Source organism: Leptosomus discolor, chromosome 25, assembly GCF_034619465.1.
Source record: "Leptosomus discolor isolate bLepDis1 chromosome 25, bLepDis1.hap2, whole genome shotgun sequence".
In the NCBI taxonomy this organism is placed as follows: domain Eukaryota; kingdom Metazoa; phylum Chordata; class Aves; order Leptosomiformes; family Leptosomidae; genus Leptosomus; species Leptosomus discolor.
In genome coordinates this window covers 2,301,739-2,326,904 of record NC_141415.1, presented here as the reverse complement: position 1 = coordinate 2,326,904, position 25,166 = coordinate 2,301,739, and the positions used below count along the sequence as shown (strand labels likewise).

General features: G+C 51.3%; 1 protein-coding gene and 1 gene segment (V, D, J or C); both read left to right on the top strand.

The window, feature by feature from the left end:
* The window catches only part of LOC104344451 (T cell receptor alpha chain MC.7.G5-like), a 158,231-nt gene that overhangs the window by 20,064 nt on the left and 113,001 nt on the right, over positions 1–25,166 (top strand). The gene's annotated exons all lie outside the window — the stretch shown is intronic.
* Positions 2,295–3,119, top strand: LOC147413650 (Ig heavy chain V region C3-like). The segment is given in 2 exon segments: positions 2,295–2,352; positions 2,782–3,119. Coding segments are annotated over 2 exon segments (396 nt in total).

The following is a 25,166-nucleotide window of genomic DNA, read 5'->3' as shown; positions in this document are numbered from 1 at the left end:
GGACTGCCCCAGTGCCAGCCCTGCAGTGTGGTGATGTATTGTCATCAGGGTGGGGGAAGTTGCGTTCAGTGTTGGTTTTGTATCTCTTTGTATATATTTGTACATATTGTATGTATTTTATTATTTCCTTATTGTTCTTGTCATCTTTTCTTTTATTGTTATTGTTCCATTAAAGCTGTTTTAGTTTTCTTTTCCAAACTGTAAAGTCTCTCTCCCTTGTTCTCTCTCCTTTTCCCTTTTTGGAGGGGAGGGGGTTAATAGAGAGCATCTGTCATTCATTAGTGGCCTGCCCAGCCTCAACCCGTGACAGGCCCTCACTACGAGAAGGACATTGAGGTGCTGGAGCGTGTCCAGAGAAGGGCGACGAAGCTGGTGGAGGGTCTGGAGAACAGGTCTTAGGAGGGGCAGCTGAGGGAGCTGGGGCTGTTTAGTCTGGAGGAGGCTGAGGGGAGACCTTATCGTTCTCTACAGCTACCTGAACGGAGGTTGTAGTAAGGTGGGGGTCAGTCTCTTCTCCCAAGTAACAAGGGATAGGATGAGGAAATGGCCTCAAGTTGCTCCAGGGGAAGTTTAGATTGGACATTAGGAAGAATTTCTTTACCAAAAGAGTAGTCGAACATTGGACCAGGCTGCCCAAGGAAGTGGTGGAGTCACCATCCCTGGAGATGTTCAAAAAACATGTAGAAGTGTCACTTTGGGACATGGTTTGGTGGGCATGGTGGTATTAGGTCAACGGTTGGACTTGATGATCTCAGAGGTCTATTCCAATCTAATGATTCTATGATTCTATGACCAATAGCATTGCAGCCCACAAGGCAAGAGGCTCTATATATTAATAAAAGGTATCCCCTAACACTGCCCTGAGATCATCAAATCATGATGATTGATAAAGATGAAGATGAATAAGATGAAGAGGAAGACAAAGATGAAGACAAAGATAATTAAGATGATGATGATGATGGAATTCCCTCAGGTTTGTGCTCAGTTTGGTAGCACTGGGGACTAAAAGCAATTTGGTTTGGGCAGCCCAGAGCCCAGGCAGGACTAAGCTTGGCTTGTTCTCCCCACAGAGAAAGGTGTTTTAATGGCCTGTTCTTTCCGTATGGTGCAAAGGCACATAGATCCTGTCCCTCACACTGGATCTGAAGGACATCTTCTTGTGTCCTGGCAGGAATGACAGGAAAAGACAGTCAAGGGTGCCTTGGCAGTTCCAACTACTTTCTCTTTACCAGCTCTCAGCTTTTGGGTTCAAGGTTGGCACAGGCGAGACAAGTGCCTAAGGAGTAACACGTCTCTGACTGGAGCATAGAGTGGAGCAGGCAGGGATGACAAGGGCACAGGCAGGGTGAATGTGGGGAAAGGCAAGGGTACCTAAGACAGAGGAGCTCTGGCTATGTGGACCCCTGTGTCTGTGGGATTATTTCCCATCCCAGCAAGGATGACAAGGAGACTCTATTCAAGGGCTGGAGCAGGTCCCTGCAGCCCCAGTGCTTCCCTAGCAGCATCTCCCACTGCCCACCTCTGCTGTTTCTTCAGCGTGGAAGGCACAACGGACATACCTGATGTCAGTGGTCACCCGCAGGACAGCTGTACAGCCCAGCAGGAAACAAGAACAAGAATAGGTTGCAAGTCGTGGGAGGGATGATCTGGGGCTTGAGGGGCTGCAGTGGAGGTGGGGAGGGGGGAGCTCTGCCGTGTGGAAAGGAGCAGTGTGGGACAAGGAAAGAGGAGTGTGTGGGGATAATTTCTGCGCTGTGTCTCTTGACCTATGCGGGCAGGGGATGGGAGCGAGGCCAGGGCGGGCTGGAGGTGCGGGACGCGGGCAGGGTCCTGCGAGGGGTCGCTGCAGGTCGACAGCCCAGCGCTGCTGCTGCGGCAGGGGATGGGGCTGGGGCCGGGGCCGTCCCCGGCTGCGCCTGGCCGAGGCGCCGACCCCCGTCCGCAGGGCTGGGCAGGGCGACAAGGCGGGCCAGCGGCGGGGCCGCGCTGGGAGCCAAGGGCCAGGAGGCTTCGTGCACCGGGGGAGGCGCCGCGCTCCTCCGCTGCCGCCACCGCCCCCGACCCGCGTCCCGACCCGCGCCCCCCGCTTCTCCTGCCCCGAAGGGGCACCGGCACCGGGGGGCGGGGCGGGGCCGGGGCGGGTCTGGTCTGTTCCGCTGGGGGCGGGCGGACGCTTTTGCGCTGCCCCGGGAGGGGCCGAGGCGGCGGGGCGGGCAGGAGCGGCCTGAGCGCGGCTCCGCTCGGCATCTGTGCGGCTCCCGCCGGGCCCTTGGGCGCCGGCGCGGCAGGGCCCGATGGCGGCCGGGCTGGGCTCGTGGCTCCTGGCCTTGTCCTTGGCCACGGGGCCGGCAGGTGAGAGCCGGGCGGGGAGGGCAGTGAGGCCGGGGCTGGGCCCGGGGCTGGGGCTGCCGGCGGGCGGCCCTGCCCGTGTCGGGGCCGCGGGGCTGCGGCCGCTGCCGCGCCGGGCGCGCTGCCGCCTGTCGCTCGGCGTCCTCGGCGGGGGAGCGGGGAGCGGGTGGCGTGGGCGGGAGAGGGAGGGGGCGAGGGGGCGGCGGAGGGCGAGGGAGGCTTTCGGGCGGCGGGTCGGGGCCCGAGTGCCGCAGCAGGCGCGGCTCGGCCCCGGGGAGGGCAGGCGGGGCCCTGCCGCGGGCGCGGGGCTTTGCCGGGAGAGAGGGGGGTGGAGGCTGTGGCTGTGCCGGGGCGGGGGTCGCCGGGGCGGCGGGTGAAGGGGCTCGGGCCGTGGGCGCGCCCTGCCCGGCTGCCCGCGCTCTCCGTCCGCAGGGGTGTGGGCGCAGCAGAGGCTGGTGGAGGCCGGCGGAGGGCTGCGAGCGCCCGGGGACTCCGTGCTCCTCTCCTGCCGCGGGCACGGCTTCGACTTCGGGAGTTACCGAATTCAGTGGTACCGTCAGGCACCCGGTGGCCGTCTCGAGTGGGTGTCCTATATCACCTATGATTCGTCAGTCATTAAATTCGCGCCAGCAGTGGATGGTCGAGCCACGGTATCTCGGGATAATGCCCGGTCCGAGTCCTCTCTGTCCCTGCGTGCCCTGCACCCCCGGGACTCTGCCCGCTACTTCTGTGCTGTTCACACGGAGGCAGGAAATCCAGCTGAGCTTTGACACAAACCTGCTGCCAGGGCCCAGCCCACGGTGTCAGAGCTGTGGGGCAGGGCAGTACTTTGGGTGGGGGGCTCTGGGCTATTCCCAGGGAGTGAGGTTCTGTCGCTACCCACCACGGGAGTTCCTGGTCTTTCCTTCATGCTGCAGGACTCTATTTATTGCCCATTAAAATAAAGTAGGGTTGTGAGCAACAACAAAACTGAAAGCACCTTCCCTTCCACCCCCCACTTTCCTCCCATACTCAACTTCATACTTTCATTCCAATGTCTTCTATCTCCTCTCCCCAGGTGGCCCATGACTGATAGGGTTTGGGGTCAATTCATGGCATTTCATCTCTACTGCTCCTTCCTCCCTCCTATGGTCTGCAGTCCTTCACAAATAACTCCAGTGTGTTTCCTTTTTGTCCTGGTTTGTCTTGGAAAGAATCATAGGCCAGCCATGTTAGGCAGGCTGTTAGCAGTTTCAAGTCAGGCAGGGCAGCTGAGCTGCATTAGGTACAGGTGTAACCCATCCCATAATGTTATGCTTATTACAAAGTGGGAAGGTTTGCTAAGGAAGGGGAGCATCAGTGGGGTTTCTGCTGAAATTCTGTGTGGAGTCCTTCTGGGGTTCTTCCTGCTCTTCTTCTAGCCTCTCTTTTTTTCTTGAGGACTGCTCTCCTTTTGATTGTGACTGCTGCGTATTCATTTGGCTGAGTAGAACCTTGTGTGTCTTTGTTGGTGTTAGTGCTATATCATGAAATCTGTTTTCACTTCAACCCACTGTTCTCCTCTCCTTTTCCCAATTCCCCTTCCTGGCAGGTGAGGGGTTGTTGGGTGGTAGAGCAACTGTTATAGTTTAGCCCTGGATACAGGCTAAACGTAGGCACACTTCAAGGGCTGCAGTCCTTCAGGATAAATGTTTTCCAGCGTCAGATCTCCACAGGCCCCTGTTCTTGTCAGGGCATAGTCATGTACTCTACTGTGGGATCCTCCACAGGCTGCAGGGAAATACCTGCTCCAAGATGGACTCTTCCACGGGCTGCAGGGGAATCTCTACTGTGGCATCTGGAGCACCTGCTTCCACTCCTCCTTCATTGACCTAGGTCTCTGCAGGGTTATTTCTCATACTTTCTTTCCTCACTTCTCACTGCTGGGTGCTGTTTTAACCTCTCTTAAATATATTGTCCCATAGGCAATGGCAGCTTTGCTGATGAGCTCACTTTGCCCTGCAGCAGGTGTGATGCGTAGCTGTCTAGCACAGGCTGTGTTGGACACGAGGCAGTCCCCGACTGCTTTCCACAGAGGCCACCACTGTGCTTGGGGAAGGTGGTACAAGAGGGCTCACTTCTGCACTTTGTCCCTTGTCCCCATGGGCAGGTGATGGGAGTTGCCTGCTTCCATTTACCCTGCTATGCCCCTGCCAGTGGTTGTTGGGCAGTGTCACAAGTCCACAGATGTGGGAAGCCAGAGCAGAGCAGGTCTGTGAGCAGAGAGGTGCTGGGGAGAGGTGAGCAGAAGCCAGTCTGGCCATGTAGGACCTTGTGTGCACAGGGTCATTGCCTGTTCTAGCTAAGTAAACTGGGGCGCAGGATAAGTTGGAGGGTTACACACGGGGCTATTTAGCACAGCCTTGCATGCCTTATATAAATCCAAGTTTTGATCCTTCCTCTCTACTCACAGAATTGCAGAACAACTGATGTTGGAGGGGACCTCATCAGGTCATGTTGTCAGCCTACCTGCTCCACCGGCCCTCCTAGAGCAAGGCCCGGTTTTCCTTTCACCCTCCCTTCAGGTATTTCTGACCATTGAGGAGATCCTTCTGTGAGCCCTCTCTTCTCCTGCCTTGACATTCAAAGTGATCTCAGCCTTTCCTCACAGGAGAGATACTCTAAACCCCTACTCATCTTTGTGGCCCTGTGCGGGACTGCCTGCTGTATGTCCATGTCTCTCATGTACTGGGAAGCCAAGAGCTGAACCCAGTACTCCAGCTGTTTCCTGCAGCGCTGAGTAGAGAGGAAGGATCCAACCTGATGACAACACTTTGTCTAATGCAGTAAAGAATATTTTTAGCCTTCTTTGCCGCCAGAGCGCGTTGCTGGCTCATGACCAACTTGGTGTCTACTGCAACGCCAAGATCTTTTTCTGCAGAGCTGCTTTCCAGCTGGGTGACCATAGCCTGTCCTGGTGCATGGAGTTGTTCCTCCCTGCATGCAGGACACTGCTCTTCCCTTTGTTGAACTCTGTGAGGTTCCTATCAGCCCTTTTCTCCAGCCTGTCGAGGTCCCTTTGGATGGCAGCACAACCCTCTGCTGTATCAGCCACTCCTCCCAGGTTGGTGTCATCTGCACATTTGCTGAGGGCACATTCTCTCCCATCCTCCCAATCATTAATGAAGATATTGAACAGGATTGGAGCCAGTGTTCACATCTGGGGTACACCTCGAGTTTCTGGCCTCCAACTAGACTTCATGCCACTGATCGCCACCCTCAGGGCCGAGGCATTCAGACAGTTTTTGATCCATCTCACTGTTTCTGCTCATCCAGCCCAGACTTCACCAGATCCTCTAGGAGGATCGTCTGTGAGACAGTGTCGAAAGCCTTCTGGATGTTGAAGTAGCCAGTATTCACTGCTCTCCTCTCCTACACAAAGCCAGTCATTTAATTGTAGAAGGTTGGCATGTTGGTCATGTGTGACTTCCCCTAAGTGACTCCTGATGTCATTCTTGTCCTTTGTGTGCCTGGCAGTGGTTCCCAGGACTTGTTGGTCTATCACCTTCCCAGGGCCTGAGGTGAGGCTGAGCAGCCTGTAGTTCCCTGGTTGAGAATAGAGAACCATTTCATTAGCATCCCAGGAAAGGGGATAAAATGTTATAAGATTTTACGTCTGTTCTGATGCTGGGAACCCCAGGCTGCTGCAGCGTTAGCCAAGCCACCATTCAGTACATGGCATGTTTCAGGCATCCTGAACCCTGGTGATGTTTGCCCCTATTGCAGTGTTTAGATATTTTACAGGGCTCTCTTGGAAGCACTGCATTGTAGAAGGAAAACATGTTGCTTCATTGGAAGAGAAAGGCAAGGCTATTCCAATGACATCAGTGCTTCTGCCAGGTGGTTGGTGGCTCTAGGCTCTCCATTATGATTAGCTGGCCAAGTTGATCCATTTTGTGGGTTAACCCTGGTAGGCAGCTAAGCCCCACACAGCCGCTCAGTCACTGAGTCCTGAGCAGGGTGGGGCTGCGAGTTGGAAGGGCAAAAGCGAGAAAACCCAAGGGTTGATATCGAGAGAGTTTCATAGGTAAAGCAAAGGTGTGCACACAAGCCAAGCACAATAAGGAATAAATTTACTGCTTCCTGTCAGCAGGCAGGTGTTTAGCCCTTTCCAGGAAAGCAGGGCTTCATCACACATTGCAGTTAATTGAGAGGACAAACACTCTAACTCTGAGCATCCCCCTCTTCTGCTTTGCAACCACTTTTATGGCTGAGCATGATGCCACGTGGTATAGACTCTCCCTTTGGTCAGTTGGGGTCAGCTGGCCTGGCTGAGTCCCCTTCCACCTTCTTACCTACCCCCAGCCTCACTCACTAGCATGGCAATGTGAGAAAGAGAGAAGGGACTGATCCTCTGAAAGCACTGTTCAGCACTAGCTAAAACATCCACGTGGTTTGGTCCCAAACCAAAAAGGCAGCTTCATATGACCTTCTAGGAAGAAAATTAACTTCATCCCAACCAGACCGAGTACAGTCTCCACCCCTTATGCCACACTATTTACGTCGTGCTCGGGTCCCACACCATGCAATACATCCTCAATGACCACAACCACCCCTCCCCATCCTTTGTTATTCACACAGATGTAATTTCCTTAGGCTATGGGCCACCCCTGTAAAATGTGCATAAAACGTCCATTGAGTTGATTCAGTTCGTGACTTGGGTTCCGTCAGTTGTGGTGGTTGCTCAGGTCAGGAGCACATTGTGTTGTGTGTATTTATTGGCTGCCAAAGCCTGCTCAGGCTGAGTCATGCTGAACCTGCAAAGCTTCTTCTGAAACTCGTCCTCTCTTGGTTTGTTTGGTTCCTGTTACAGTACTTCATATAACATGCAACTTAAATCATGGGTTAACACAATTTGAACGTTTGTCTATTACAGCCTGCCCACGTTGTCCCTTTGGAGCAGGGCACAGGCTGTAACATTGCAATAACTCCTCCCCTCCGCCCTGTGCCAGTGTTCACTCAACCCCTTCTCAAGTGTTGGCTAACACACAGCTCATGGTAAGGCCTGCTCCCACATGGCCTTAACCACAAACCTCCTTTCCTTCAGGGGTGTACCTGCTCCTATGTGGACTTGCCCACAGGTCACAGTCCTTGCCACTTGGTCTACTGGAATATGCCAACCCAGGTGCATGGCCATTGCTGTTGGCAAACCCTTCCCAGGCACAGCAGGGTGAGATGATAAGCACTACAGCAAAGAGCAAAAAGCAAAGAGCAGCCACTAACGAGCACTAGAGTCTAACATGAAGCAAAGCAAGTATGCCTTGTTGCAAGCACAGGAGCCTGCCAATTCATAGCTAAGCAGCTGTAGCAGCTATAAATTCAGTCCACTCTGTCAAAACCCCTGTGCCCCACATTGGGCACCAAAAAAGGACTGCTGAGGGTAAATCCCCGTAGGCAACTAAGCCCCACACAGCCTCTCTCTTACTTCCCCCTCAGCAGAATGGGGGAAAGAGTCAGGGGGAAGAGAACACGTGGGTTGAGAGAAAGACAGTTTAGCTGCAAATACTTTTTCACTAGTGAGACCATCGAAGACCTAAAAGCCATCAAGACTTCTGCTTTGCCAGTGCGCTGTGAGGAGGAGGCAGTGGTGGAGCTGGGGTTTGTAGAAAGGGATCCTCTTTCCTCTGTCTGTGAGAGCCTTGAGGGGATTAGCTGCAGTAGCAGAGCAGGCTTTCTTTGGGCTGGATGAGTGCAGGAGGAGCAACAACAGTAAAGACTGATGGTGTGGAGCAACCTGCCCTTTCCCCACACAGCCGCTTATGTTTTCTCCAAGAGGGCATGTGCTGGGTGAGTGAAGCTGGGTCAGGAATGGGAGAAGAGAGTCCCTGAAGTAGCATGTCCCTGAGTAGATGCAAGGATCACCCTCCCAAGGGTGTCAGCTTCTGTTGCTTTCCTTTACCAGTTCAAGTGAGGTGCACAATGCGATGGTGCTTAAAGAGGCATGGAAGGAAGAGCCCTGCAGTTCTGCAGAGGCCTGTTGGGGCAGAGCAGGGGCACAAAGAGGATTTAATTGTCGTGCTCCCTCGCTGTGTTCAGGTCCCGCTACACTGCCCCTGCCTGCTGGATGGGCAGGGGGAAGGGGTCAGGCATTGCAGCCTGGCCTGATGAAGTCTGTGAGGGGCAGCCCTGCAGCCTGACCTGATGAATAGTCTCTACGTCGTGTTGTTAGTGTTGGCTCCATATGCATATATGCTCCTGTGCGTACACTGAGGGCCAACATGGATATTTGTAGGGGAACCTCATCATGTTAAGAGTAAGGATGTGACGTTTCCCTGTCAGAGTCCTCTCAGGAACTTTCACTGAAGCAGTTTCGCAAAGTTGCAAATACAGCTAATTTATTAAAGGACAGATATAATAGGTGCAGAGTTGCCGTTGATAAATGCACTTACTGCAATAGTGCTAATGTACTATAATAATGCTGGCCAAGTTTTCCCAGGTATTCTTCACCAAGGGTGAAGGCGCAATTCTTAGCAAGAAGGCATCCCTATCTTGGGTGGAGGAAAAGCAGCACAGCCCATTGACCATCTCTTCTAGATCTTCAGTCCTTTTCTCCCAATTTTTATCCCTTATTCTCCTCTTTTTATTCTCTAATTCTGTTTCCCCTCCCACGGGTTACATATAGCATGATTTAGGTGGAAAGTTGAGTGACATATATGTATAGAATTAGGCAGGGGTGTTAACTGTAATATTAATTTCCTAGGTAATTAAGCAAAAGTTTCACTCCAGGGCAGTGTAGCCATCAGGGTTTTGTGCTGAAACAGTCTTTCTGCACTCTTTAGCCAAAACAGAGCCATCTTGCCTCCGCAAGGCTCCCTCTTTCAGCTGTTATCTCCCCTCGCAAGGTTTCTAGTAGGGAGAAGCAGATATCAGCACTCTTATCCTTTTGCTGTTTCCTGCCAGATGAACATGTTGCTCAGCTCTTGTCCTTGCTCTGTCCAGGGCATAATGACCTTACAAGCCTAGCTTTTCTCCACAGACCTCAACAAGGAGGATGTAGAGGGTGCCCTGCTCCAGAACTCCAGCCCTCCATGGGCTTGGGCCCGTAGGGAACCCGGCATATCCTACCACACTGGGGTAGCTTCAAGTGTCCCAGTGCACCTTAGGCAACCCCAGCCGTGCATCCCGCTGCTTCTTTTCCCAGCCTCAATCATCCAGTTTCAATGGGCCCCTCTACCCTCTGCAACTTCCCTTTGCACACCTGCTCTGGATCCTCTTCTCAAGAGGCCATGTTGGGGCACAAAGAGACAGGAGAGGAAGGATTCAGACAGTCTGTGGAGGACCACTGTGGAGTGGGCAGTGTTCCCCAAAATGATGGTCCCGGTCAAGATAGTGACACTGTGTCAGGGCTCAGTAGGTGTCCTGTCCTGTGGTCACAGTGAAAGCTCGGGGCTCCTGCTGAGAAGGGTGAGCACAGAGCATAGAGAAGGGAGTGTCCCTGCTCTGCTGAGGACCCCCAACAGCCTGGTCCCTGCTGAATCCCGTGGACATAACTTTAGGGAGATGAGCCGGGGGGCTTGAACCCGTACACCTACCACAGATCTTCAGTGCCAAGGACAGCTGAGATCTCACCTGCCCTTTGCTGCCTTTGCTGCTTGAGGGGCGGGGGGAGTGGTGTCTGGGAGGGCTTTGATGGGAAGAGATATCAGAAGTGTCAGCATAGGGGAGCGAGTAGGGTGGTGGGCAGTGGTGGAGGGAGCAGGGTGAGGAGCATTCCTGCCTAGGGGTGCCCTGTCCCAGCAGAGCTGGGCTAAGGCGGGGGGGAGGGGGCACATCCAGGAGCAGCAGCTCAGCAGCAGCAAGTGACAGGGGGCCAGTGGAAGGACAACCTGCTGTGCCCTAAGGCCAGTTCCTAAGTGCCAGCAGCTCCCTGCAGTACTTCCTCAGAGGTAGGTCGAAGGTGACTCTAGAGCAACATCCACCTTTTGCCCACCACAGGTTTTCCTGCCAAGCGAGCACTCTGCCATAACACCCTGCAGGGTGAGAAACACCCGGGACTGCACCAACAGCTTCAACAAATTCTGTTCCTCCATCTCCACCTCTCGCCTTCACTGCTGTCATAGACCAAGAGAGGAACTAACAGGGAATAGGACTGACTGCAGTGACAGAGGCACAGACAGGGAAGGTGTGGGCAGAGCTGTTCTGCAGGCAGAGAGAAGCTGGAGAGAGGTGAGAGAGAGCCGGCCTGGCCATGGGGACTGCCATGTGTGTGGAGTTATTGTCCATCGTGGGTAAGTGAAAAGCATGGGTGATGCGCTGCAGAACTGAGCATGGGTCTGTGCTCTGCACGGCTCTGTGGAGCTGTACTGGCTCCTTGCAGCCTGACCTGCACTGCAGCTTGAACTTCCCCCCTGTCTGTGCAGAGCACAGTGGGAACAGCCTTCCTCCTCTTCTAGCCATGAGTTAGGCACCTCTGTCCAGCCTGGCTGCTCTGCAGTGTGGGGACAGGCAGGGCACCTCCCTGCTCCGCTCATATCTTGGGGCCCAATACTTTGCACTTGGACTGGATGCTCTCAATGTCTCAAACACTTGCAAAGTACCCAGAAAACAAATACTGTAGTCAGGGGGTGGATAATGTGGGATCCGGATAATGTTGGCCTTGTACTCAACAACTGATAAGGGCAACATTTGCTTATCTCTTGTGCAAAGGATGTAGCTGGAGGATCCTTTGAACCACCTTTGAAGATGGGGTGGTTTGGCTCTGGCCCAACTTGTTTTGTTCTCAGGACCATTGTACATGATGAATGGCCCTTTGCATATGTTAATGAACTCGTCCACCCACCAAAATCGTACTACACATTACCTGGGGAAGGGGGAAACCTGAGACTAAGTAGTGGCTTGGGTTGCACTGGTACAGTGAATATAAAAGGGAGAGAGAAGTGACAGATTGGGCAGGACAGGTATATCGAGAAGAAAGAAGAACACCACCACACAGAAATGCACTCCTAGGAACTACAGACGCACCCCACCCCCCCGCCGTTGGCTGTACCAACACTGGAACCTGGAGTAGTGATATCTCTTTTTTTCCCACTCTCTGTCTCTCTCCTTTTAGTTTTGGTCATTATATATATAGTTATGAGAATTACTTTGAGCAAACTCTTTTTGCCAAAGTTGTTGTTGTTTTGTTTGGGAAAACCCCTTTGCTGAAGTTGTTGTATTGCCTGAGAGAACTCTCTTGCTGAAGTTGCTGTTGTTTCTGTTTGGGAGAATTCTTTTACATTTCAAGTAAATTTGCGATTTAAATGAGCCTCTGGAATAATTGTCATTATTCCAGATTACCGCACAGAGTATTTTAAAAAATCACCTCCCCTAGCCCACCGAGTGGGATGGGACAGAGGCTCCGACTGAAAAAGAAATCCTGGCAGTGTATGTAGCAGGTATCGCTGCTTCTGAAGTTATCGGAACTGAAGCACAGCTCCTGCTGGTACCACGATTACCAGTACTGGCCTGGATGTTCAAGGGTAAGATTCCATCTACTTATCATGCCACTGATGCTACGTGGAGTAAATGGGTTACAGCTGTTGCAGCAATCACCAGATTTAGGATTTTAGGATACTGCTTAGAAATCCCCTTACTTTTCCCATCTTGATTTGAATATCAAGAATTCTAATTAGTGAATATTAATAGGAGAGACTAATGATTATATTGGGAAAATAAGTTTCAAATTGAATAAATGATCAAATATAAAATAAAATCTGTATTGCCAAGGCTGCTAGCATACCCCTGTAAAATTCCAGACCAATAATCTGTTAGTGGTTAGAAACAAAGACAGTATGTTGTAGTCCAAGATGTCTGCTAGACAGGATTTATGATGGTACCCGTTGTGTATAATCTTTGAATCATGACCAAAGTAGGTACAAGCCAAGAGCCTACGAGCCAAGGACATGTTCCTTGACCAAACATGGTCAATTTGAGGAGTGGTTGAGACCTCCGACTCACGGACCACCTACCCAAATTATACCCCCTACTCAAAAGGGAACAATAGAAGACTACAACAGAGGCTGCATGCTAATTTGCATCAGAAGCGAGAGAAGAAGAACCAATCATCGAGAGGATGAAATTGAATATGCATTGTATAAACTAAATATGTATGAATTTAATATATAAATATTTGTTGATTGCAATGTGCAGGCGGACATCTTTGGGAAGGATCCCACGCCCCCGGTGCTCACGGTGCGCATCGTTAATAAAGGACATCCCTACTTATCTAACTTGGTGTAGATGAGATTTTCTTACCCACTGCAGATTTGCAACAGCTTTGGGGAGTCAGCCAGAAGCCTTGCGAGGGGACCGAATGGGATCAGGATTGGATCGGACTGCAGATGGCACTGAGAGCTTCTCGGGGAGAAACATCCTCCTTTCCCGAAAAAAAGTTCCTCCCAACGTTCCTCTGGATCGGACAAGAAATTAGACGCGTCCTATCTATTCTGGGTAAGCCTGCCTGTCAGACGGAGCAAAAGTTCCACATGGTTGGGGCTAGGGAATTCCCATGTGTGTAAGCCCAGGCGCCGCCCAGTAAGATGGAGCGAAAGTTCCGCAGGGTTGGCATCGGTAAAGGGGTTTAGTCCCCATCTGGTAAAGGGGTTTGAGTCCCCGTCTGGTAATCTGGTAAAGGTACCTTAATATAAAACCATCATAAAGCTGCTGTTGTAATTGTTACATTGATAGTACTATCTTTGTTGATGATTTATTGTGTATGTGTGTGAGTAATAATGGGCCCTTGTTAATTGTGATTTGAATGAGACGTAGCTCAGCTACAAAGCGAGTGTGGAGATTTGATCCGTGTTTCTGTTATCCCTCAAGGGGTGCAGCCAGAGATAAGCGAAGCGAAAGAACGATGTGTGTGTTGAAATATTATACTATATGTGGATTTGTTCTTTTATCTAAGAGAAAATCCTGAGTGGCAAAAGAATGTGGGTTGACTGATCGAGTAATGTCTCTTATGATAAAAGATAAAAAGGCTCAGGAACCTTGATTTGCATGTACTAAATTGGAAGTTTGTCTTAAGCATTTAGCATTTAAGAAGTGGGGACAGGTAGATACAGGTCCTGAACTAAATGTTGCTCCTACTGCCCTGGCAGCTCCTGCTGACCTCATACATCCCCCTGTCCCAGTACCTTCTCCTGAACATGAACCTGACCTCAAGATCTGAGCATACAATGGGACAATTGGCCTGGGACACTGGTTTAAGAGAAGGGGACCAGCCTCGTCCAGGCAGTAGTGGAATAGAGGACGAAGAATTTGAAATAGAACCCTCTTCACCAGTGTCCAGGAGAAATCGATATCGTACTCATTTAATAACCCCCTTAAGATCGAGGGCTGGGGAAAAAAAAAAAAAAAAAAAAAAAAAAAGAGGTTACATTTTTAGTAGATGCTGGAGCAACGTTCTCAGTTTTGAATACACAAAAAGGAATGATAGGAACAAAACCAGCAAACATTATTGGAGCCACAGGGAAAGAGGAAAACCAGCCATTCCTACAACCCCTGGATTTGAAATTTGAAAACAAAATTAAAACACATGAATTTTTATATGTTCCAGAATGTCCAATACCCTTAATGAGAAGAGATCTGTTGTTGAAATTAAATGCACAAATTGTTTTTGAAAATGAGAACTGTTGTTAAAAGTACCTAAATCAAAGATAGGAGAAATTTTGGTGATACAAGAAAAACCAAAGGTACAGGAAATTCCCCAGAAATGACTTATGCAGTAATCCCCATGGTATGGGAAACTGATATTCCAGGAAAATCTAAATTGGCACAACCTGTAAAAATTGAATTAAAGGAAGGTGCGAGACTGGTGAGGATTAAACGATATCCAATCAAACCTGAAACAAAGCAGGGAATTAAAAAGTTAATTGATAAATTTTTGGAGTATAAAATTTTAGAGGAGTGTGAGTCAAATACTCCTATTTTACCAGTACAGAAGCCTTTGAGCAACTATGGGTCAGTGCAAGATCTGTGAGCTATAAACCAGATTGTAAAAGACATCCACCCTGTGGTGGCAAATCCATACACATTACTGGCTGCCCTTAAAAGAGACATATCAGTGGTTTACAGTGCTTGATATGAAAGATGCTTTCTTTTGCATACCCCTGGAACAGGAGAGTCGTAAATTGTTTGCTTTTGAGTGGCAAAACCCACAGACAGGGCGCAAAGTACAGCTAACGTGGACACGACTACCCCAAGGATTTAAAAACAGCCCAATGATCTTCAGTAGCCAGCTGGCAAAGGAACTGAAAATTTGGACAAAGACAAAAACTTCACGACTAGAACACCTGCTCCTACAGTATGTGGACAACATTCTGATAGCTACCAAAGAAAAGTTGGCTTGTATCCAGACAACACCTTGCTCTGGGAGTCCTAACCCAAAAGATGGGAAACTGAAGAGACCGGTGGGATATTTTTCCAAGCAACTGGACACAGTGAGTAAAAGACAGCCTGCTTGCTTGCGACTGGTAGCAGAAGCTCGAAAACTCACTGTGGGAAGAGTCATTATGGTTTATGTCCCACATATGGTTATTACTGTGCTGGAACAAAAGGGGGGCTCTCCCCTAGTAGAATGATGAAATACCAAGTAATTCTTACAGAACAAGATTATGTGATTTTGAAAACAACTAATCTTGTAAATCTGGCAGTTTTCTTAAGTGCTTCGCAGGAGAAAGAGAGACCTGAGCATGACTGCATAGCGATTGTTGGACACACACATTCCAGTCGAGAAGACCTAAAGGATGTCCCTTTTGAGAACCCTGAGTGGGAGCTGTCCACGGATGGCAGTAGCTTTGTACAGAATGGATCTCGATACGCTGGATATGCGATAACGACTGAAAATTCTGTGATAAAAGCAAATGTATTACCTAACACGACATAAATAATAAATCCTGTCTTGCAGACATCTTGGACTATAACACATTGTCCTTCTTTCTAACCACTAACAAATTATTGGTTAATGAATACCTTAGGTCTGGAATTTTACAGAGGTATGCTAGCAGCATAAGCAATACAGATTTTATTTGATATTTGATCATTTATTCTATTTAAGACTGATCTATCTACAATTATCACCAGTCATTCCTACTGACATCCACTAATTAGAATTCTTGGTATTTAAATCCGAATGAGAGGAGTAAGGGGGTTTTCAAACAGCATCACTGATGCATAATAGGTTTCAGGTTTCTCAAGTTTCTAAACTGCAATCACCTGGTGAAGTTTCTATGGTTACAGATTTCAAAACATACAGTTCTAACAATCTAAATCTGATTATTTTATGCAACAACGGTATCGAGTGGGTGTATCACATTCCCTGTCATGCACCAGCCTCTGGGAAAAATAGAACAATACAATGGGCTATTAAAAACTACTCTGCAAGCAGTGGGTGGTGGAACTTTGAAGGACTGGGGCAAGTATTTAGCACAGGCCACCTAGTTAGTTAATACCAGAGGATCTATCAGTCGAGCTGGTCCTGCCCAATCTGACCTTTTACATACAGTAGGAGGGGATAAAGTCCCTGTAGCGCGTGAAAGGAATTTATTGCGGAAAACTGTGTGGGTATTCCCTGCTTTGGGCAAATGGAAAGCCATTTGTGGGGTTGTTTTTGCTTGAGGACCTGTTTATACTTGGTGGATAATGATGAAAAATGGTGAAATCCAATGTGTACCTCAAGGGAAATTAACTCTAGGTGAGAACACTTGGTGTTGAGCTGTCTGATGTCAGTTGTTATGTAACACCAACAGTGCTCAGTAAGTGTCTTTTGGGCTGACGTATTGGTGGTGACTGGAGCTAGCCTTATCAAATGACATCCAACAACTTCCTTGAGATGGACTTGGAACCTGTAGGCAGAAACAGTGATGAAATTCGTACCATTTTTCATGCCCTGAGAGCCTGCTATGATAGGTGGAATCCACGGTTCTGGACTGAATGAACACAATGAACCTTTTAGAGAAATGGCACATGAACAGAGGACTAGTATATGCCTGTATATGTGTATTGGGAAAATGGGAAAGAATATTAGTGATGTTGGCATGATGTAAATGGTATGGGCTAAGGGGTAGAATGCTGTCCTGGTTTGGCTGGGTTAGAATAGTAGGCCAGCAATGCTGGGCAGGCTCTTAGCAGTTTGAAGTCAGCCAGGGCAGCTGACCTGAGTTAGCTACAGGTGTAGTCCATCCCATAATGTCATGCTCGTTATCAAGGGAGAAGGTTTACTAAGGAAGGGGAGCTCTTGTGGGGTTCCTGCTGAGGTTCCTTCTGCTCCTTATGTGGCTTCTCTCTGCTCCTGAGGACTGCTCTCTGGTTGATTGTGGTGACTTGATATGCATTTAGCTAAACATAAGTCTGTATATCTCTGTTGGTATTGGTGTTATCTCATTAAAATCTGTTCTCATTTCCACCTATGGGACTGCTCTCCTTTTTCTCACCTCCCCTTCCCGGCTCTGCTCGGCATCTGTGCGGCTCCCGCCGGGCCCTTGGGCGCTGGCGCGGCAGGGCCCGATGGCGGCCGGCTGGGCCCGTGGCGCCTGGCCTTGTCCTTGGCCACAGGGTCGGCAGGTGGGAGCCGGGCGGGGAGGGCAGTCAGGCCGGGGCTGGGGCTGCCCGCAGGCGGCCCTGCCCGTGTCGGGGCCGCGGGGCTGCGGCCGCTGCCGCGCCGGGCGCGCTGCCGCCTGTCGCTCGGCGGGGGAGCGGGGAGCGGGTGGCGTGGGCGGGAGAGGGAGGGGGCGAGGGGGCGGCGGAGGGCGAGGGAGGCTTTCGGGCGGCGGGTCGGGGCCCGAGTGCCGCAGCAGGCGCGGCTCGGCCCCGGGGAGGGCAGGCGGGGCCCTGCCGCGGGCGCGGGGCTTTGCCGGGAGAGAGGGGGGTGGAGGCTGTGGCTGTGCCGGGGTGGGGGTCGCCGGGGCGGCGGGTGAAGGGGCTCGGGCCGTGGGCGCGCCCTGTCCGGCTGCCCGCGCTCTCCGTCCGCAGGGGTGTGGGCGCAGCAGAGGCTGGTGGAGGCCGGCGGAGGGCTGCGAGCGCCCGGGGACTCCGTGCTCCTCTCCTGCCGCGGACAGGGCTTCTACTTCCCGAATTTTGACATATGGTGGTACCGTCAGGCACCCGGTGGCCGTCTCGAGTGGCTGGCCGGCTGCTGGCCATCGGGTAATACAAATTACGGGCCAACAGTGGATGGTCGAGCCACGGTATCTCGGGATAATGCCTGGTCCGAGTCCTCTCTGTCCCTGCGTGCCCTGCACCCCCGGGACTCTGCCCACTACTTCTGTGCTGTTCGCACGGAGGCAGGAAATCCAGCTGAGCTTTGACACAAACCTGCTGGGCCCCGGCATAGGGTGCATCAGACGTGGGCAAGGTGAGCGTTGGCAGTGGCAAGGAGGGGGCAGGCCTCAAGGCTGTTCCCACTGAGTCAGGTGCTATCACTCTGCATTCCTGGCTTTTACTGTACGCTGTAGGAATTGTATTTTGTTGCCAATTACATTGGAGTGGGAAAAAAAAAAAATCATTAAAACACCTTGCCCCTACTGAATCCCCGCTTATTACCAGGCTCAACTTCAGTCTTTTGTTCCTGACTTCTCTACCTCCTTTCCCCAAATTGCACAGGGGCAATGGGGAATAGGGTGTGGAGTCTGTTCATAACGCTTCATCCCTACTCTTCCTTCCTGCCTCCCATGGTCTGCAGTCCTTCCCAAACGGCTCCAGGGTGTTTCCTTCCCAAGGGATGCATTCCTTCAGGGTAAACCTTCTCCAGCCTGGGCTCTCTGCAGGCCCCAATTTCTGTCAGGGCATATTCCCTGATGTGGGATCCTGCACAGGCTGCAGGGAAATACTTGCTTCACCATGGTCTCTTCCACAGGGTACAGGCCAGTCTCTGCTCTGGCACCTGGAACGCCTCCTCCCCCTTCTTCACTGATTTGCTCTTTTTGGGACTGTTTCTCACACTTCCCTTCCTCGCTTCTGACACTGACGCACCCTGTTTTGACCACTCTTCAATATGTTGTCCCATAGGCAATGGTAGCTTTGCTGATGTCCTCAGCTTTGGCCAGCAGCGGATTGACTACCAGTCTGGCTGTAACAGTCTATGTTGTGCATGAGACAGTCCCATGCCTCATCACAGAAGCCATCCCTGCAGCACTCGGCTACCAAAACCTTGCAATGGAAACGCAATATATGGGTGTCACAGCCCACCTCTGTGCCAAAAAGCTCTTGCAACCCTGTTTTCACCGAATGGTTTAGGGTTCAAGGAATTTCCAGAGGTCACCTGGTGCAACACCCTTGCTGAAGAAGGGCCGCCTACAGCTATTTGCTCACTACCATGTCCAGACAGCTTTTGAATATCTCCAAGCACAAGGATTCCACAAGCTCTCTGTGCAACCTGTGCCAGTACTTGGTCACTCTGACAGTGAAAAAGTGTTTCCTGATGTTCAGAGGGAGCCTCCTGTATTTTAGTTTGTGCCCACTGCCCCTTGTCCTGTCAGTGGGCACAACTGAGAAGAGCCTAGCCCTGCTTTCTTTGCATCCTCTCTTCAGTTGTTTTTGTATATTTCTGAGATGCTGCCTGAGACTTTGTTTCTCCAGGGTAAACATCCCTGGTCTCTCCACCGTCTTTAATAGGAGAGATGCTCCAGTGCCTTTGCCATCTCCATGCCCCTCTGCCGGACTCTCCTGAATACGTGCCCATCTCTTGTACTTTGGAGCACAGAATCAGACACAGTACTGCAGGTGTTGCTGCACTGGTTTTCAGTAGAGTGGAAGGATCACCTCCCTCGACGTGGTGGCGACACTCCTCCTGGTGCCGCCCAGGATACACTTTGTTGCCTTTGCCGCTCTGGTGGGTTAACCTTGGGTGGCTGCCAGATGCCCACCAAGCTGCCCTCTCACTCCTCTTCCAGAATGGACAAGGGGAGAAAATAAGATGAAAATGCTCATGAGTCAAAATAAGGAGAGGTAGATACCTTACCAATCACAGGCACAACAGACTTAGGGAAAATTAACGTCTTGCCAATCAAAACTAGAGGATGATAATGAGAAACAATGACAAGATTAAGAACACCTTTTCTTGGCCCCCTCTTCTTCCCAGGCTCAACTTCACCCCTTTGTTCCCCAGACTTCTGCCTTCTCCACACCCCAAATAGTGCAAGGGAGATGGGGAACATGGGTCAGGGTCAGTTCATAACATCCTTTATCCTCACATTTTCCCCCTGGTTTGGCGTGAGATCCCTCCCCCAGTATACATTTGTGGTTAAACCCCAGCCAGTTAGGGTAACATCTTGACATGAGTCTGCAGCAGCCCGCCTGAGACGCAGTTGCTGATCCCGAGAGTGGAAAGTGGTATGAACACCCCAGGAGGGAGAGCTGCATGGCATGAAGAGTGCTGTGCCATTCTCTGGTACGGGACGAGCTCGAGCTGATAAAGTGGCCTGCATAACTGCCGTCGTGAAAGACTGATCAGCATCAATGGAGCTGAGTAGAGGTGGAGATACAGAGGAGGAGCAAGGTGTGTTACTTGGCTTAAAAGATGGCTCCTCAGCACCCAAACTTTGGAATCTTTCCCCACCAAGGATCACGACGATCGTTAGGACTGGCGGGACACTGCCTGGACCTGGGACCATAGGGACGCCTTGGACCCGCGGTGGTAGCTATCAGTCTCTGACCTCTTTTCACTTTACTTTCCCCTTTCCTTTCACCCTCTTTACCTATTGCGTGCCGCTTTACAGGTGAACAATTAAGTTTCACTAATTGAAGCAAACCCATTTGGTGTGGTCGCCTTAATTTTGCACTTTAAGATCCCAGCAAACAAACCATCAGTAGTCCACTGAGTGGACCGTGACTTTAGGTAGAGGTGATCACAAAACAGACAGAGTAGCTACTCAAAATGGGGATCTATTCCAACCAAAGTTAGAAAACACTCTGATAGACCAAAGTAAAGTTTGTTGAGAATGTACCAGGACACAGGTGATTTAAGAATTCCTAACAGGCCTTTTAGGAAAACAATCCAAAATGTGCACACACTCACCCACAACATGGGGAAAATCTCTCATTCGAGGGTACGGTACCCAGAAACTAGAATCACTCACCGAAAAGAGCAAGGACTCACTCAAGGGTGTATCAGACATTCACTAACTAAAGGTGAGGGGTGAGTGCGCTCAACCCTGGGGAGTTTCCTCAGGCAGCGTCCCGACCCAAGGCAAGAGTGCCCAACTGCAGACCCACCGCTCCCAGGAGGAGCGACTTGAATCAGCCCTCTGGCAGCACCCAGTTTAAACCCAATCAGGAGAAGGCAAGGTAAACAAAGAGATCAGGTTTCCAACCTCTGGAAATCCCCCATCTCCGTGTGTTTTGTCTGGTCCATTTATCAGGTCTTTAGCAAGCCCTGGTGCTTTTCAGGTCTGGGCAGGTGCACCTGCCACACCACTCCACACAGGACACTCATTCCAGCCCTTATTTGAGGGGAAAGCTGTTGTGGGAAACCTGAGCAGAGCAGATGTGTGGGCAGAGACAGTAGCTGGGGAGAGGTGAGCAGGAACTGCTCTGCCCATGTGTGACACCCTGTGCATGGTGTCATTGCCCATCCTTGCTAATTGCACAGGGCAGAGAAGGAGTTGGAGGTTTCCACAGGGGAACTTAGCACACCCTTTCCTGCCTTTCCTGCATTGCATAAATTTGGGTGATGATCCTTCCCCTCTACCCACAGAACCACGCAATGACTGAGGTTGGAAGGGAGCTCCAGAGGTCATCTGGCCCAACCCCTCTGCTCCATCAGGGCCACCTGGGGCCTGTTGCCCAGGCTGTGTCCAGACAGCTTGTTATACCTCCCAAGCATAGAGACCCAACAAGCTTCCTGGGCAACGTGTGCCTGTGCTTGCTCACCATCACAGTGAAAAAGAGTTTTCTGCATTCGGAGGAGTATTTGAGCTGCTGTGGTTTGTTCCTCCTTCTTTCCGGGGGTTGCAGGTGCCCTTTCTCAGGTGCAGACAGAGGCCTCTGGCCCTGTGGTAGGGAAGGTCTCAGAGATACCTGCCACATCACTGGTGTACCCATCAGGCACAGCAGCTACGCTTGGGACCGAATGCGTCAGACTGCTGGCAGAGACCTGCAGCATGTAGTGTTGCAGTATCCTTTCAAGGGACTCCAGCTCAAACTTCTTGTCAGTCTGTCCTACAGGCAGAAAGCAACAGAGAAAGAGGTTTGTTAAAAAAAAGAAGCTCAACAAGCATTGAAGAACTAAAATTTGAACATGGAAATCCAGAGCGGAATTGAATTTTGAAACTTCATGCTCTTCAGGGAGCCCCAGAGTAGTGGAATGGCAAGAGCTGAGCTGCAGAGTGTCTTTTCCTCCTGGGGGAAAGTAACAGAAGGTTGGTGAGGAGGATTGTAAGCAAGCTCAAAGAGCTTGCAGCTGGGGTGTCGAAAAATACATATATCATACTGGTTGTTTTTTGGTTCTGTGTGCCTGACAAGTAGAGCATCTGTGTTGAGGTGACATAGGCCTGTGATAGATTCCTGCCCTGCTGTGAGAAAGATCAGTGCACAGTGGAAAACTACACCTGCAAAACCCCCACATATACAGGCAAAAGCAACAGGTTCAAAAGCTTTTTCGTTCGCTAGCAAGGACAGATCTCCACGGTGCCTGCGTCCCCACTTGCATGCCTCTGCCCAAGTACTGCTGCGAAGATCCCCCGGGTTGGGAGATAACGAATAATAAATTTACTCTTTGTATGTTATCTGTTGTTTTGTGGTTGTTCCCGTGTCCTGCCTGTGTCAGCTGACATGCCCATGGACATGATGTCTTGACTCCATGTGCATATATGTGTACACTGCGGGCCAACAGAGAATATTGTGGGAGGACCCCAACCAGGAGGATATGGAGGGTGCCCTGGGTCAGGTAACACTCCAGCCCTCCATGAGATCAAGGGCTGTAGGGTACCCAGCATGCGGTACTGGGCAAACCCAAGTGGCCCAGGGCATGGTACACCACCTTGGCCTTGCATCCCCCTGCTGTTCTTTATGGCCTCAATTCTCCAGTGTCATTGGGTTCCTCTACCCTCTGCAAGTCCCCTTCCCACTCGTTTCCTGGATCCTGTTGCCAAGAGGCCAGAAGACTGGAGCACTCATGAAAAGAGAGCAGAGGGGAAGGATTCAGACGGCAATTTTTTCCAAAACCATCGTTCCATTCGAAACAGTGATGCGGTTAGGGCTCAGCAGGTGTCCCATCCCATGTCTGCCAAAATGCTAGGAGAAGCTCTGGGTTCCTGCTGTGTAGGATGAGCACAGAGAAGGGAGTGTCCCTGCTCTGCTGAGAAGCCCCAACAGCCTGGTTCCTGCTGTATCCTGTGCACATGAGATTTGGGGGGTGGGCTGGGGTCCTTCGGCCTGCACATCTGTCCCAGACCTTCAGCACCAAGCATCTTCCAGATGTCACCTGGCTGGTAGGTCCTTTGCTGCTTGGGGAGTCTGGGAGGCCTTTGCCAGGGAAGGTGCAGGTGGAGAAGTGTCAGCACGAGGCAGCAAGTGGAGGAGTAGGGTGCTAGGCCAGAGCGGAGGGAGCAGGATGGGGAGGACGTGTGCTTGGTGGTTCCCTATCCAAAAGTGGAGTTGGACTCAGGAGCTCCCATCTAGGAGGAGCACCAGCAGGTGGGATGTGGGTCCACCAGCACCAAGGGATGTGGGTCCACTGGGATGAAAACCTACCATGCCCCAGGGCCAGCTCCAAAGTCCCAGCAGCTCCCTGCAGTCCTTCCACAGAGGAAGGTCGGGGGTGGCCCCAGAGCAACACCTCGCCTTTTGCCCACCAGAGGTTTTCCTGCCAAGTGAGTGCTCTATTAGAGCAGCCTGCAGGGTGAGAGGCACCCGGGAGTGCACCAACAGCTTCATCTTCTTCTCCTCCATCTCCACTTCTCACCTTCACTGTTGTCATAGACCAAGGGAGCGACTAACAAGGACTAGGACTGACTGCAGTGACAGAGGCACAGACAGGGAAGGTGTGGGCAGAGCTGTTCTGTAGGCGGAGAGAAGCTGGAGAGAGGCAAGAGAGGGCTGGCCTGGCCATGGGGACTGCTATATGTGTGGGTTTATTGTCCATTGTGGGTAAGTGAAAAGCATGGGTGATGCGCTGCAGAACTGAGTATGGGTCTGTGCTCTGCACGGCTCTGTGGAGCTGTACTGGCTCCTTGCAGCCTGACCTGTGCCCCAGCTTGAACTTCCCCCCCATCTGTGCAGAGCACAGGTGAACAGCCTTCCTCCTCTTCTAGCCGTGAGTTAGGCACCTCTGTCCAGCCTGGCTGCTCTGCAGTGTGGGGACAGGCAGGGCACCTCCCTGCTCCACTCACATCTTGGGGCCTAATGCTTTGCACTTGGACTCCACACTGCTTGTGGGGCACTGCAACCCATCTTGCAAAGAGCAGGTAGAGGATGGCAGCAGGGGGCCCAAGACTCATTTGCCTGTGAGAGGTCCTTGTCTCTGCTGTGTGCACATTCAGAGCAGTTTCAGGGCGAGGAAAGTGGGTTCCTCAGCATCCCAGCTTGGCAAAGGCAAAGGGATTTGTCCCTCGTGGTGTAAAACCTTCCTGCTTTGAATGGGAAAATCATAAAAAAGGTTTCTGTCTGTCAGGGAAAAGGCGGGAGGGAAATGCGGTGTCTCCTTCCTCGTGAGCCCTGATTCCTGGTTACAAGCTCTAATCCTCAGTCGGGATCAAAGAGAATGATTTAGTCTTCCCACAGGTCCAGTGCCATCGCAATGCCCCCACCAGAGTTGCCCTGACCTTTACTGAATCTTGGGGTGATCACGGCTTGTTCTTCCTCACTGCAGCAGTCACTGCCCAGGTGTCCTTGGAGCAACACATTGGGGAACTGGCCGTGCGAGACGGTGATGGAGTCACCTTCCAGTGCAGCATGAGTGGAGACAGAATGAGCAGCTACTTCATGTCCTGGTACCGGCAGGGTCTGCGTGGCACTCTGGACTGGATTTACTGGGAAGGTGATACCTATGGAGAAGGTTTCCAGGATGGCTTTAAGGGAACATTGGAGAGGTCCCAGAACAGATTCACACTGCAGATCCAGGCAGCAAAGCCAGGGGATGAAGCAGTGTATTACTGTGGTGCTGGCCTCGCCCTGCAGCATTCAGGCAGCAGAGTGGATCAAAAAATGACTGACAGAGAATACAGAACTTTTCATCATTCCTTTCTAGCAGCTGCTAACCTGAGGTTTGTGTCACGCAGTGGCACACTTGCAGTAAAAGACAGTGAAGGGAGCTGTGGTTGAAGGGCTGATGCCATTTAGGATGGAGGAGGACGTATGCTGGAACTCCAGAGGCTGTATGTTGAAGTGCAGGTTAATGCATGTTTCCTGGGCTCCTGTCCAGCATGGCCCAGTTTTAACTCCGTGGCTTGGTTGTAGAGCTATGGGGTGGTGGAAATACGGTGGGGTAGCTTACAGAAGTACTGGGTGGATGGAGTGAGGCTGTTGTGGAGAGATAAGCTGAGAAGGTGAGGAGGGGGAATTGGCCTTTCTGTGAGAGAACAGCTGGACTGCGTGGAGCTCTGCTTTGGGATGTACAATGAGGCAGCTGGTAGTTTATGGGTCCAGATTAGACAGCAGATGAACATTGTGGTGGGAGGCTACTACACATCACCTGTTCAGGAACAAGAACTAGATGAGGCCTTCTTCAGACAACTGGAAGAAGCATCACGTTCACTGGCCCTGGTCCTCATGGGATACGTGAGCCATCCCAAGTTTTGGCTGGGGGGACAGCACAGCAGGGCACAAGCGATCGGGCAGTCTTCTGGGGTGTACTGATGAAAACTCCATCAGAGGAAGAACTGGTG